The following is a 13004-nucleotide window of genomic DNA, read 5'->3' on the forward strand; positions in this document are numbered from 1 at the left end:
TTGTATTTCAAATTTCATAAACATAGCTCATCTGTGTCCTCGGAAACATCTTCTAATTAAATATAGCTTTTACTTATAATGGTTGTAATGTCTATTTAATCTCAGTAACAAAAAAATGTAAATGATGACCAGGTTGTTGATGTTGTCCTTTAGTGTTTTGGTTATCAAGCTAATTATCCAGTTAGACGTCAGACTGAGCCTCACATGGGTAACAAATTTAAGACAAAAGATGATAAGCCAGTGTTGCAACACAAAGAAGGCAAAGAAGTGAATAATACCAGAATAACAGATATCTTATAAAAAACACTATTATAATTTGGTTGCTAGTTTTTATGCTGAAGGACTCTCTGATCTGACACCCAAACTCCAGCCCCTCCAGCCAAGCTTTCAATATTCCTACTGCAGACCTCTGTAGCTTTCACTTGCATGTCAGCGAGTTCAGAGGGAAGATTTCAATGAGGGCGGCGCTCATTCACCTGACCTTTGTGCATTCATCTGCTTTTGATCAGACGCTTTGAACCAGGCAGGCTCTCTGTTTGTACACGGTCGCTGTGAATATCTGTTGTAAATTGTGCCATTTGCAGATTTGACCTAAATAAACATACTAAATTGCTTAAACACACTGTGCATTTGTTTGTGACTTCATATTTTAAGCAGAAAGTATTTAAACAGTTTTTTTTTTTTTTTATAGTAGTAGTACTCCCAAATGTAATGTCTATGGCCTATTGTTCAGTTGTGATTGTAGTTTCTTTTTAAAAAACCGTAACGTTCCTTTAAAAACACCGCTCACACATCACTCGACATTGTGGTCTTATACTCCTACACAATATGGGGCCCACACATCTAACGTAATGAAGTATGGCTGATATAAGCACCACATACCTGCAGCACTCAGGGACATTTTAGCCAGTTCACCGTAATTACAGCCTTGGAGATTAGAAATGAGCAGTCTGTAATTATACAATGCAGCGTTAGAGTGGACTTACCGATGGTCAGGTCGTGAACAGGCTGAAACCTCTTGTCTGTGAACTGTAGTAATAGACATGATTTACCCACACCTGAAAAACAAATCGAAGACAAATATTTAGAAGCATGCCCTAGTATTCGTCATCAAAATAACACAGTTGTAACGATAAGATGACCATTTAGGTTGTGACTATATATTATTTAGTTTTGTTTGTACTTAACCCAATCAAAATAAGCTTTAGATCAGGTTTATGGGAGTTTTGAGGCCATTCACACTATAAACAGACATTTATTGTACTCTCAGGATTAACGTTTTGTAGATTAAAGCTGCATGTCTTAGTTCGGTTCTGGTTTGGCAGGTTTAGTTGTGATGTAGACTTGGTTTGGTCCTTTTCTAGTGCCGTTTTCGTCCTTGTGTAGTTCCAAATTAAGTCCCAGTTTAGCCCTTTTTTTTTTTAAAGTAGTGTAACAACAAGTTAAATCATGTAAATTATTACCCAAAAGAGGAAAGGATTTCTTTGCAACCAAGTTTTTATTCATGACGGAATATGTACTGGTCACTTGGTTCCGAGCAATACAACCACAGAAGTGTGTGGGAGTACAGAAGAAAAAACCCTCAAAGATATGATAATCAAACTGTGACGTAACATGAAATGATTTAATTAGAAACACAAATTAATATTGTTCTGATACAGTGATCACAAATGAGGTAATACATGCACAACTAATTGAAAAATAAGCAGCTACAGTCTAAAAATAGCCACCATCTTGAATGCGTAGAGATAACCGGCTGTTAAAGTGTACAGGCAACATGTGGTGTGACTAGTGTGGCATAACTACAATCGCACATCTACGCTCCCACACTGTACCGCCACAGTAAACAGACCCGCTTCTGCTTTTGTGCAAATCAGAACAGAGAAGGAAAAAAAAATACTTGACTATTTAACGTGATTGATGACCTTTGATTTAGTCACTATTCAGGCTACGAAACAAAACAATAATAACTGGTAACAATGTTAGAAGCCATTTAATACAATCTTACAGTTACTTATAACACATGATCAACTAGTTTACTAAAGCCCTTCTCTATTGCAGTTGCTTTGAAGTTGTTAGTGTTTTACGGCTCATGAAAATGGAAATGTGTTGCGTGCATGACAAAATCTCCTTGGTGTCGTCAGCTCAAAAGAGTGTGAGGAGAAAAGCATAGTAATGAAGTGGTCATAAGGACAGCCTGTGTGAGAGGTGATGGAGAGGGACATGCACTTCCTCCTCTGTAGTTACCAGGGGTTACGGTCACTAGGCTGAGGCGTTGCTAGGCAGGGATGTGGTGATGATGATGAGGGATGAAGGCTGAGATACAGATCTGGATATAAGGATTTACAACCTCTATCAGTGATCACAAAAACACATTTTCACTGATAAGATCCGCTCTAACCTCCTCACTGCAGTTACACTCAAATGACAAAATGTCACTTAGACTTTTCAGTTTTAGGCCGAATTATATTCAAAGACAAACAAAATTGTATTCATAAAAATATGTGAAATAGAGAGAGTTGTGTGAACAAAATAAATACTGCTACTGTGCTAATATTTTGCTGCTCATCTAATCTAATCAAAGAAAATATTATTACAAAAAAAGAATGCGACATATATTGTATTGACCTCTTGTGATAAAATGTGAATATATGAGTATATTTCTGTGATGTATTTTATCTGCATAATAGTGATATTTTATCTGCATCATTAGTCTAAGAGAAGAACGGGTGTGTGACAAACTGCATTTGTTTGTGAAGGTATCATAAAGATGGGCCAAAGAATGTTGGGGGGGGGGAGTTGCACCCCCCTTGCAGGCTTTATCTCTACAGAAAAATACCAAGTGCCTTGATGTGAGGCTGACCAATGAGAAATGTGACCCGCCTATTCCAGAATATCTAATAAAACCAACCAGCATGGGAAAAAACGAGGTGAGACGCGGGGGTGAGACGCAGGAGGGTCAGCCAGGCTCCTTACAACGGCCTGGCTGACACAGTCCCCGCGTTTTCTCCCATGCATGCCACACAAATGTCTGATGTTTCTGTGTCGTTTCATATTCTAGGTTGAATTGTGTTCTCGATGTGTTACGGAATAGCATCGGTGTATGTCTAATTCCATGACACCTCCTTACTGCGAGTGGGCTGCATCTCCACAAACCTGACTCATACTTGGCCCGGAGGAGCTTCCTCCTGCTGTATGGCATTTAACTTGTCTATCTCCATGGAGAATGTTCAAAAGTATGGTCTCGACTTTCTATTTTCATGGAATCATGCAGGTTACTATTGCTTTACATTACGACAAAATCTTCATCGTGGTAATAAGGCCTGTCACAATAAAGGAAGGCTGTAGCAATATTTTATAGGCTCAAAATGTATTGTGTGTAGTGGTGCACTAAGGAATGATGTATGATAAACTTTGAGCTGAATGGGGTTGAATACGTAAGTGTTTTTTGTTGTGGTTTACTAGGATACCGCTTTCCATCCATCCATCCATTTTCTACTGCTTGTTCCCTTTCGGGGTCGCGGGTGACTGGAGCCTATCCCAGTTGCCTGGAAATCCAGAATGACATACAGATCGATATCAGTCTGGTGACACAAGCGAGTTCAGATGATTGACAGGTGGATTAGCCAATCAGGGACAAGCATGGTCAAATATCATCACGCGTATCAAAATGGCTGCTTAAAAGCAAAACAGAAAGGCTGAAATATCACAGGGAATGAAAAACCTCACAGATTTTTTGCAGAAACAATGAGAGAAGCACAAACACTATTAAAAAAGGTGACAGAACTTTAATTTAGTTCCATAAAAGTAGTGAGCAATGAACTTGCTCGTTTCACATGTACCACGGAATTAAACACATCTGACTGCACAGTACAGTTTGAGTTTGGCTAGACGCATGCCATAGGGCAGGGTGACCGCACATTTTGTAGATAATTGAAGAGTGTATTCTGGATCTCAGGCAAACTGCTTTAAGGGTTATTCGATGGGCTTTGTTGGCTAGCTAACAGTTTTTCCACAGTTAATGCCAACTTTTATCAATACATAAAATACAACAAATGTAAAGTAAACCTGCTTGTTTTTATTTATAGCTTACTTAAAAGGCACAATGGACAATTTTTCGGCGATTTGAGAACGCAGGCGGAAGTGCGCATGCGCACTCCCCCATGCGAACTGATACAACACACACGTGCGTCGCAACGGATCACATCACATCTCTCGTCTCCCGTAGATTTCTGTCCACTTCTGCGTCAGCTCGAACTGTCTTTCTCCGTCTTCATTTTGCCCCATACACTGAGGGAACTATATTATGATAGATCCATGCGCTTAGGCACGCGGAAACGTGGGGACGAACCGCACACGGCTGCAGGTGAGCGATAGGTGCGTTTTATGAATGATACGTGGCAGGACAAATGATTTATCCACAATTGCTGAAAAAAAATCGTCCATCCCACCTTTAAGTTTGTTATATTCTTTTTATATTTATTATGCCTCTAAATTAGCATTAGCGTTAGTATGGACCCAAACACCTCCATAAACTCCGTTAAGTGACCGCCGGTGAAGTATTTGCCTCATTTGTAAAGTCTTTAACATGTTGCCATGTTGGTTTGACATTCACTCGCAGCTCACCACTGGCCACCATCTATGTGATCTTTAAGTATTTAATGACGTTAGTGTGACTCGGAAAAACCCCCACAGAGATCGAATTGGACAGGAAGTAGTGACACCAACACTGAGCTAGCCGGGAACATTTGTGCACAGAGCCCATTCAAATCACCAGGTCCATATAAAAGCAGATAAAACACAATACAATAACATACAAGAAGTTCTTCCATTTAATTGTCTCATGCCCACGTACAGAACATATCAAGAATGTCAAGAATACATTAAATTGTGGCTGGTGAGAGACTTCTGCGCAAGTTTACACAGATTTTAACTGGCAAAGACCTTCATTAAAGTAAGCACAAAAAGCTTAGTTCATGTTTAGTGCAGCATTATATTATCATGCACAGGGAAAGTTTCAGACTCAAGCCGTGTTTCCGTTGTTAGATTACTTCGAGTCTGTTATGCTTGATCTGTATGCCAATTCATTCATTCATTTTCTATCGCTTGTTCCCGTTAGAGGTCGCGGGTGACTGGAGTCTAACCCAGTGACTTTGGGCCTTAGGCGGGGTACTCCATGGACAGGAGCCAGCTCGTCGCAGGGTTAACACAGAGACAGACACACGGAGGAACATTCACTCACACATTCATTCACTAGGGGCAATTTAGAGTTTTGCCCAACACATGCATGTCTGGACGGCGGAGGGAAGCTGGAGAATTGTTTATTAGCATTTTCTTCAAGAGACTGGCAGGAACCGATGAGTGGCATGAAGTTGCAGTATTATAATTTCTCTTTCTGAAGCAAGATAATGCACGTCAAAACCAGTTATTGTGAAAGGCCCAAATGAAATGCATTCTAGGAAATGTTAGAGCCAGCTCAGATGAAACCAGTTGTAGTAAGGCTAGTTGTTACCTACTACGACTTGTGATTCAGTGGACGAAGTGTAAGAGCACTAATAACCTCCTTTGAAGTTGCCTTTGGGGAGCAGGACATATTGACATGTCAAGACGGCAGCACTCACTGGAGTAAATATGAAAATGAGGGTTATTTGACGTGGTTTTATGAAGTATGCTGTTCACCATGACAACAACACGACTGGAGGTGGTTGAGTTTGAAGGTTATTATTTCAGAAGAAGTAAGATTAAAAGGATGTAAAAGTGGTATTCAGCAACAGGAAAATGCAGACCTCCACCAGGGACTAGGCCTAATATCTCACACTATGGACTTGATTTTCTAGTTCTTGGGTAAATAGGACTAAAACTCCTCTGACAATAGTGTTTAACTTCACTGTGGTTAATCTTTGTATTGTTAGTACATTTAAGAATTTAGTACCGTACTTCCTGGATTATAAATTGTTGGAGGAAATGTATTTGATAAAAATCCAAGACCAACATCTTGAAATGCAATTTAAATAATTAGAGAACTAACACGGTGAATAGGTGTACGTATGCTAACGCAACACCTTCAACTACACGAATGTGACGCTAACAGTGGCACATTACCCACACCGGACCGGCTTCACGCTCAGTCGGTACCATCGACAAGATAGAGTTACAAAAGGCATGAACCATCGACACTGAAGAAAGACAGTGGTAAACTGGGTTACGCCAAGTATGAACCATCAATACTGGAGCACAACAACACGGTGACTAGGTGTTCAGTCTGATCAGATTGGATGTTGAAATGCATTAATATTAAAAACATTGTCCAGGTGACGGCCTTTGAATTGTAGTAAAATATCCCCCAAACTCTCTGATGTATCGATACAGCCGCTCACATTATCAATACTGTAATCACCAAATGTTATCTTTTGGCAAATCCATATGTTAGGCATTTAAACCAAGGCAAACTCAAAGATTAGGCTAATTTGGATGCTAACAAACAAGCAAAGCAAGTGAAAGCTGCGGGGGGGATGAAGGCCATTTGAAGTAAGCCTCTTGTCTACACTCAAGTCGAGTTAAATTGCCCCTCGTCTCAACACATACAGCTCCTGCAGTGTTGTTGTGTGAGCTGAACACCACCTTGGCCTAAAGCAGAATATACACAAAGAGGTGTAATATGAGAAAGCCCGGTTTTGTTCTCATTTTAAGGGACAGCTGCTGCTTAATTGATCTGCAGCCGTCACCGAGGCAACAGATCCTTTGTAACTAAGGCATTATGGGCCGTTTGAGCCCGAATCCTGGACTCTGGACCCCGGATCACATCTGGCTGGGTGGTAATGCAACGTTGTTTTGTATAAGTGCCATTTAACCCAAACTCAACAAAATAGCTTTTACGGACAGAGGATTGGCTGTGGATCCTTCAATTAAAATCAGAATCAGAAAAGGTTTTATGCCATTGCCATAAAACCCCCATCAAGAACTACATCTCAATTAAAATGTGATTAATTGCCCAGGTGTATAACATTAAATTAAACAAAGTCACACTAAACTAAATAATCGTCAAATTGAAGTGGTGTAATCCCCATCCAGGATTTTCATGAGCACTGCAAAGATACTACCATTTTACAAAATAAATTGAATTAAATAGGACTATAGGCAGGTAAATAGAATAATTTATTCAAATATCAATGATTTATTTTACTATTTAAAATGTCTCTGTTATTCATTAGGCTAAAAGCAAAAGAAGAATGCCCCTAGTTGAATAATTTATGTGAGGCCAGTTCAGGATAAGCCTCAGACTGAAATGGTCACAAATTGATTAATTGGAAAAATAAGGGCCTTAGTCACATTTTAGCCATTTAGTTTGAAAGCAGAAACTGTAGAAGACCAACAAATACCTTAAACTATTTGTCTGAAGTAGTTCATAATAAGTTTGTTATAACGTGACTTTCTTCCAGTTATTTTCGTTCATTTTAATGTATAATTTTAAGCAATTTGGTAAGCACTACTGTCATTTTCTGTCAAATTAAAATACACATGTTGCAATTTACTACTTTAGTGTTACAATTATTGTGATAAGATATAATTGAAAATGACCCGTTTTAGAAGCAACATTAAGTAAGCATGATCATGTTTAGTCTATTGATTATACTCTTGATATGCCTACATCTTGCCATTAGTTTGTAAATACTGTATTCTAGTGTTGTTTTACATTGTAAGAATGTAGAGAAACTTGAATCTGTGCTGTGTCAGCAGAACTCTGAAGCACAAACCTCAGCCTGGACATGAACTCCTGGAAAATACACTTTTGTCAAGCTCTACATTTGTCACACTCAGAAGTAAAACATTTGTTGGTTCATAGAGTACTTTGTGCAAAAGCTGTCGAGGGAAAATTAAATGAAAATGGTTTTGTTTTTTCTTTATGATGATTGTATCATGTTTTAACTAAATTCTGTTAGATTGACATTGTTATTGGGATACTCCAGATACAAGATATTTATTTTGGTCGATATCGTCCACACCTAATAGTAACTAGTAGTAATTTTATTCACCATTGCGAAAAACAAACTTATTTCAAACAATTTGACACATTACCAGATAAAGAATGTTTATAACAAGCTAGTTTGTTGACATTATTTTCATATTTTTAAAAGGACATTTCTGCAACAGTTTGCACAATTGGTTAAAAGTAGCTTTCAATCTTTAACTCCAGTTTTGGATGCAGTCAGCCGTTTTTGTTTTGGTAAATGTGATCATGTGACTGGCCAAGCACACCACATCAGCAGCTAAAGCTACATGTTCACATTCTTAACAACTTTATCATCACATGGTTTTCCTACCGTAACAAAGCCAAACCTAAAACATAGGCCGCTCAAAGTCTACAGCATTTTTACACAAAACAGACTTTTTAGTCAGAAGTCTCAAATGCTCTTTTCATAGTCCATCTAGTCCCAGCAGTAAAATCAGAGGCTGTGCTGACCAAGATTGAATTACACATAACAACATTATGTGGGTTGTTCAATATAATATATATAAATAAATAAAAGGCTCAGAATCAATTTGACTGATGGTTTATCAGTAAATCTGTCATTACTAATTGCGCATCAAAGGATTGTCCACTGCATCATAATTACACAAAAATAAAACAAGCCTTGTGATATTCGAAATGTATTAAATTAGTTCAGAACAACGAAGCATGTTAAATAATAAAGTTAAAACAAATATTGTAGTCCTCCTTCAGCAATGGCCAAAAGGGCACATTGTTTTTGGACCTTTCATGGCTGTAGTTGGATGAACTGTTGAGTTTGGATTCATCACAGGTTTAATCAAGGAAGAGAATGTACTTGTTCAATAGTATTTTTTTTATTTGGTGCAGGCCGTGACTTTACTAATGCAAGATGTCTGTTGGGGCTTACTTTATTATCAAGTGAATAAAATGGTAGAATTCCCTGTTGGGTTTCCCTGTGCAACAAACCCAAACAAAAGACAATCAGACAGGAAGTACAGGAGGGCTGAACTGTGAACTAACAGGGACAATTTGTAAACCTGCAAAAGATTTTTATTTGCTTACAAAAGGAGCAAATACCACACCTGTGTGAAACATGTCAAAAGTACTGGCCGAGCCCTGTGTGAGATAATGAAAGAGATAACACAGCGCTGAGTAAAGTAACAACAACTGAAACCCTGTTTGTCACCGGCCGACGATCACAGTAAATGATGTCAAACATGAGAACTCAAAAGGTACAACAACGTTTCAGAAAATTAAACTACCTAACTATAAATGCTACTTTATTGCATTAGTAAATAAAATAAAGTTACAAAGAAGAACATTTACTTGTAATTGTTGTCGCTGCATCTACCCAGAATTATAATTATAATATTAGCCAAAAATTACTTTCTCATGTCACTAGTAAACATTGAAAAAGAACATTTTAATGGTACTACTACTACCACTACTAGTGTGATGAATCAAAGTAGACATTTTGATCTTGTAAGAAAGTTTTTTAGTTCATCTTCTTCGGTTCCCTTTAGAGCTTTTGAAGTAAACAAATTAAAAGGTCACAGTAACCAATGTATTTTCTTTTTCATCAGAGAACTAATTGATCATTATCTGACAGGGTTTTATCAAATAGTTAGATAAAGCATGGTCCTTGCATGCAGCTTTAATAAAGTATGTGATATTTATGCAGATGGATTCCAACCTTGCACATAACGGTGACAAAAAATCCCCAAAATGCCTGTCAAATGAACAAACTAAAATTAAAACTAGTATTGAAACAAGATACCCATAATAATATCATTTTTTTTTTTTTTAAATCAGTTGTGTGACCTTTCCTTTACAGTTTTAGTATAATCTTGAGCTTTAACAGAACTAGTATAAAACCACAATGTTTAACAAAGAGCTATTATTTTGTGCTAAAAATGTCAAGTCTAATGTCTAAAATCTGGACCTACAAAAGATCCTTTTTTTTAAATTATCATTGAAACTGGCATCGAGTATATTCCTTAGTATCGAAAAATAGAGTTTGACATTGTGACTACACTACTATAGCACGAACATAGCAGAATATACTAATAACTTCTATTTAGCTCCTTTACACAACAATAACTTTTTCACTTAAGTCCATAAGGTCTGACGGGGGGAAATTACAATAATTGTTTATTGCTACAACTTCTCAGAAGCAACAAACAATTTACACCTCAGGATGACCTAAAACAGTCTTCCAATATCTGGAAAAGTAGACAGGTTTGGTTACTACCGTCCAATATTAGACCCAGCAGGAGGATTCCACGCCCCAATGACAAACAGAAACACTTAACCACAACTGTTGCTCATCAAATAACTTTACTGGATGAAATACCTGATCAAAGATGCTATTTTTTAGTATATAGCGTTGAATACATTATCTGGAACGGAAAAAAAGCTCTATTTGGTTTTAGTAAGTGAGAAGTGTTAAAGCTTTTTTACAACCACAAATGTTGTGGTTGTAAAAACATCACAGATATCGTAGGCGGTTGTGAACGAAGTAACAAGAGCAGAAAAAAAAAACTAAACAGAAATATTAAACTTTATGAAGCAAACATTAGGAAAAAAAGTGTCAATTTCTGCTGGTTAACTGTAGAAAAGAGACTGGGATTGATTTGAGGGTCTTGTTACATTTAAATGCAAATGCACAAAGGAAATGGAGATCTTTCCCATGAGATTAAGGCCAGAGTTGAAGGTCTATAGAGAGTTTTACTGGCTAAAGACAACTACAGATAAACCTACATCATCTGAGGGCCGAGTTTCTATTATTCCGTTTTGTTATTGGTAAAAACTGCTAATTACTTTAATTGAGAAATAATATCATGCTTGAATTCAAATAAACTAATCAAAACGGGAAAATTATGCAACTAGGAACGGTAAGAGATAAACAAAAACAACCTCTTGGGCTATTAGGCAATGACTATGAGGTAATATGTTTTGAAGTGATGTGACATGCTGAGACGTACTATAAACAATACACTAGTAGTGTATGTATAGTTTAGAACTAGGAGATGTGTAGAATAATATACAATTATTACAATTTGTTTTGAAGTTATGGAAAATGATATATAAACATTTGTAACTTAAGTAAAACTATTAAAAATGACCACAAAAAGACAGAATCTAGTTTCATCTTCTATTAAGTTAAATATCTGCCTTTCATTGGTTAATTTTATGGCCGAGTCATGTTTGAGCAATACCTGAAGCTCAACTAAAACATTTACAGACACATTTTAGCTCATTCCTGATGCATTAGGAAAATATCATCTGGATATTGTTATCGAGATGCTCCAGAAAATATAGATTTGAAGAAAAAAGGAATTTCATGGTATTGAATTTGGTTACAGTTGAATGAAGCAAAAATGTAAACGTAATGATTGTTGTTGTATAATTTCTTTAACTATACAGCATTAGTCTGCTTGCTTTAATGTTTATAGCACCATAATAATAAAAGGATTAATAAAGTTAATAAAGGATTACACATGCTGCTTCTGTGCATGCTAGATACAATAGCATTTAAAAGCCCAATAACTAGGTGACCACTTTTGACACAAAGTCTGCCTATTAGTCCTGTCATCAGAATATCAAATTAGCAGTGAAAAAAGACGAATTGTGTACGCTCTGTGACTAGTTGTTAGCTTCTTTTAACGCGATTCCTTAGGGTTTTTTTTCTGACATTGTGATGCCAATAATGCAACTACAGCATAAATGTCGCTTGAACCCGCTTTGCTGTGCTTCTAAAAACACGGATCTAGGTGTTTATTCGTGTCGTGACCGGTTCATATCAAGCAAAACAGCTAACATCTTGCGTTTTAGCCTGCTAGCCGTCTTGAAGCTAACACCCCCACCCCTGGAGACGAGCAGACTAGGCCCACTATGTTTTGCCACTGTAAACACAAGCGACACTCCAGCGCCACACATGTTGAATTTGATCGTACAACTGTTACATTACACTTCCCGGCGCTGTCAGTGTGTGTTAATGCAAGAATATGTGTTTATAGCGTTTTAAAAATGTGAGCTGTCATCCCACCCCTTTCGTCTCTGGTCTTTTACCACGTCACTGAGACTATCCAACACTGCGGAAATGGACAGCTAGCTCCGATGCTAAGCGCTAAGGCTAATTGCTAACAGCTAATGCTAAGTGACAGTCGGGGTTGCTGCGCTTGTGCCGCTTACCCGTGTCTCCGATGATGATGTATTTGAAGAGGTACGCGTACGCCATGGCCCCGGTTTGTGCAGTCGGACGTCTCGAGCCTTTACGCTTTTCGTTTTACAGACCGAAAACCGCGTGGGAAGGGGTAGCAGACAGCCTGTTTTAGCCTGTTTTTCTCTCTCTGTCGGTGCTGTTCAGCGGGGAACAATAAACAGCTACAGCAGCAGCCACGGCTCTACGTCAGACGGTCCGCCCTCGCCACGCCACGGGACCGGGCGTGTTGATGAGGATGATGTGTCCCTTGGTTTTGCACGGGAGTTAAACCGTTTTATCCTCAGCTTTACAGGTAAACACAGGTGTGATGCGGTGCATGTGGGTTTTTCACCAATTTTCCTCACTGCAGAGAGCTATTGAAGAGCAGTCCTACTTCAAAGACTGACGTTGTTCCCACTTTAGCAGCCTCTGGTGGTTATAATGTTTACTGCACGTTCCCTTGACGCAATTGATCTTTGGGAAATGAATAAAAGTTTTGTAAATTGCTTTTCAGTTTACTGTGTGTGGGGATAGAATAAGTGAGGCAGCTTAAAAAAAATAGTCTTTTCATGAGTTTCAGCTTCTTTTTCATGCAAAATGTTTAGGAGTTTTCCAATTCAAAAGACAATATTTTGTTTTGAATGATTAATTTCTGTGTCAACGGTCTCAAATTGTCATCATTCTGAAACTCATGAATATTAACATAATTTCAAATTGTTAACAATTAATTTGCCATTTTGTTGCCTCACTGTGACCAAATGATGGCAGCAAATACATGCTGATGTTAACCGTACAGCTGTTTCCTCTCAG

The 13004-nt window shown here is 38.0% G+C and overlaps 1 protein-coding gene across 1 annotated transcript in view; it reads right to left on the reverse strand.

Annotated features, from left to right (window-relative positions):
• rab2a (RAB2A, member RAS oncogene family) overlaps positions 1-12433 on the reverse strand; it is a 28535-nt gene extending 16102 nt beyond the window's left edge. The window contains exons 1-2 of the mRNA XM_072440915.1: positions 12185-12433; positions 987-1058 (exon numbers count right to left, since the gene is read on the reverse strand). Coding sequence (XP_072297016.1) covers positions 987-1058; positions 12185-12230 — 118 coding nt within the window. The 5' untranslated portion in view covers positions 12231-12433. The remainder of the gene's footprint in view (positions 1-986; positions 1059-12184) is intronic.
• Between the last annotated feature and the right edge of the window lie 571 nt (positions 12434-13004).

Source organism: Eucyclogobius newberryi, unplaced genomic scaffold, assembly GCF_026437365.1.
Source record: "Eucyclogobius newberryi isolate DKJ021-1_F unplaced genomic scaffold, fEucNew1.0.hap1 SCAF_12, whole genome shotgun sequence".
Lineage (NCBI taxonomy): Eukaryota > Metazoa > Chordata > Actinopteri > Gobiiformes > Gobiidae > Eucyclogobius > Eucyclogobius newberryi.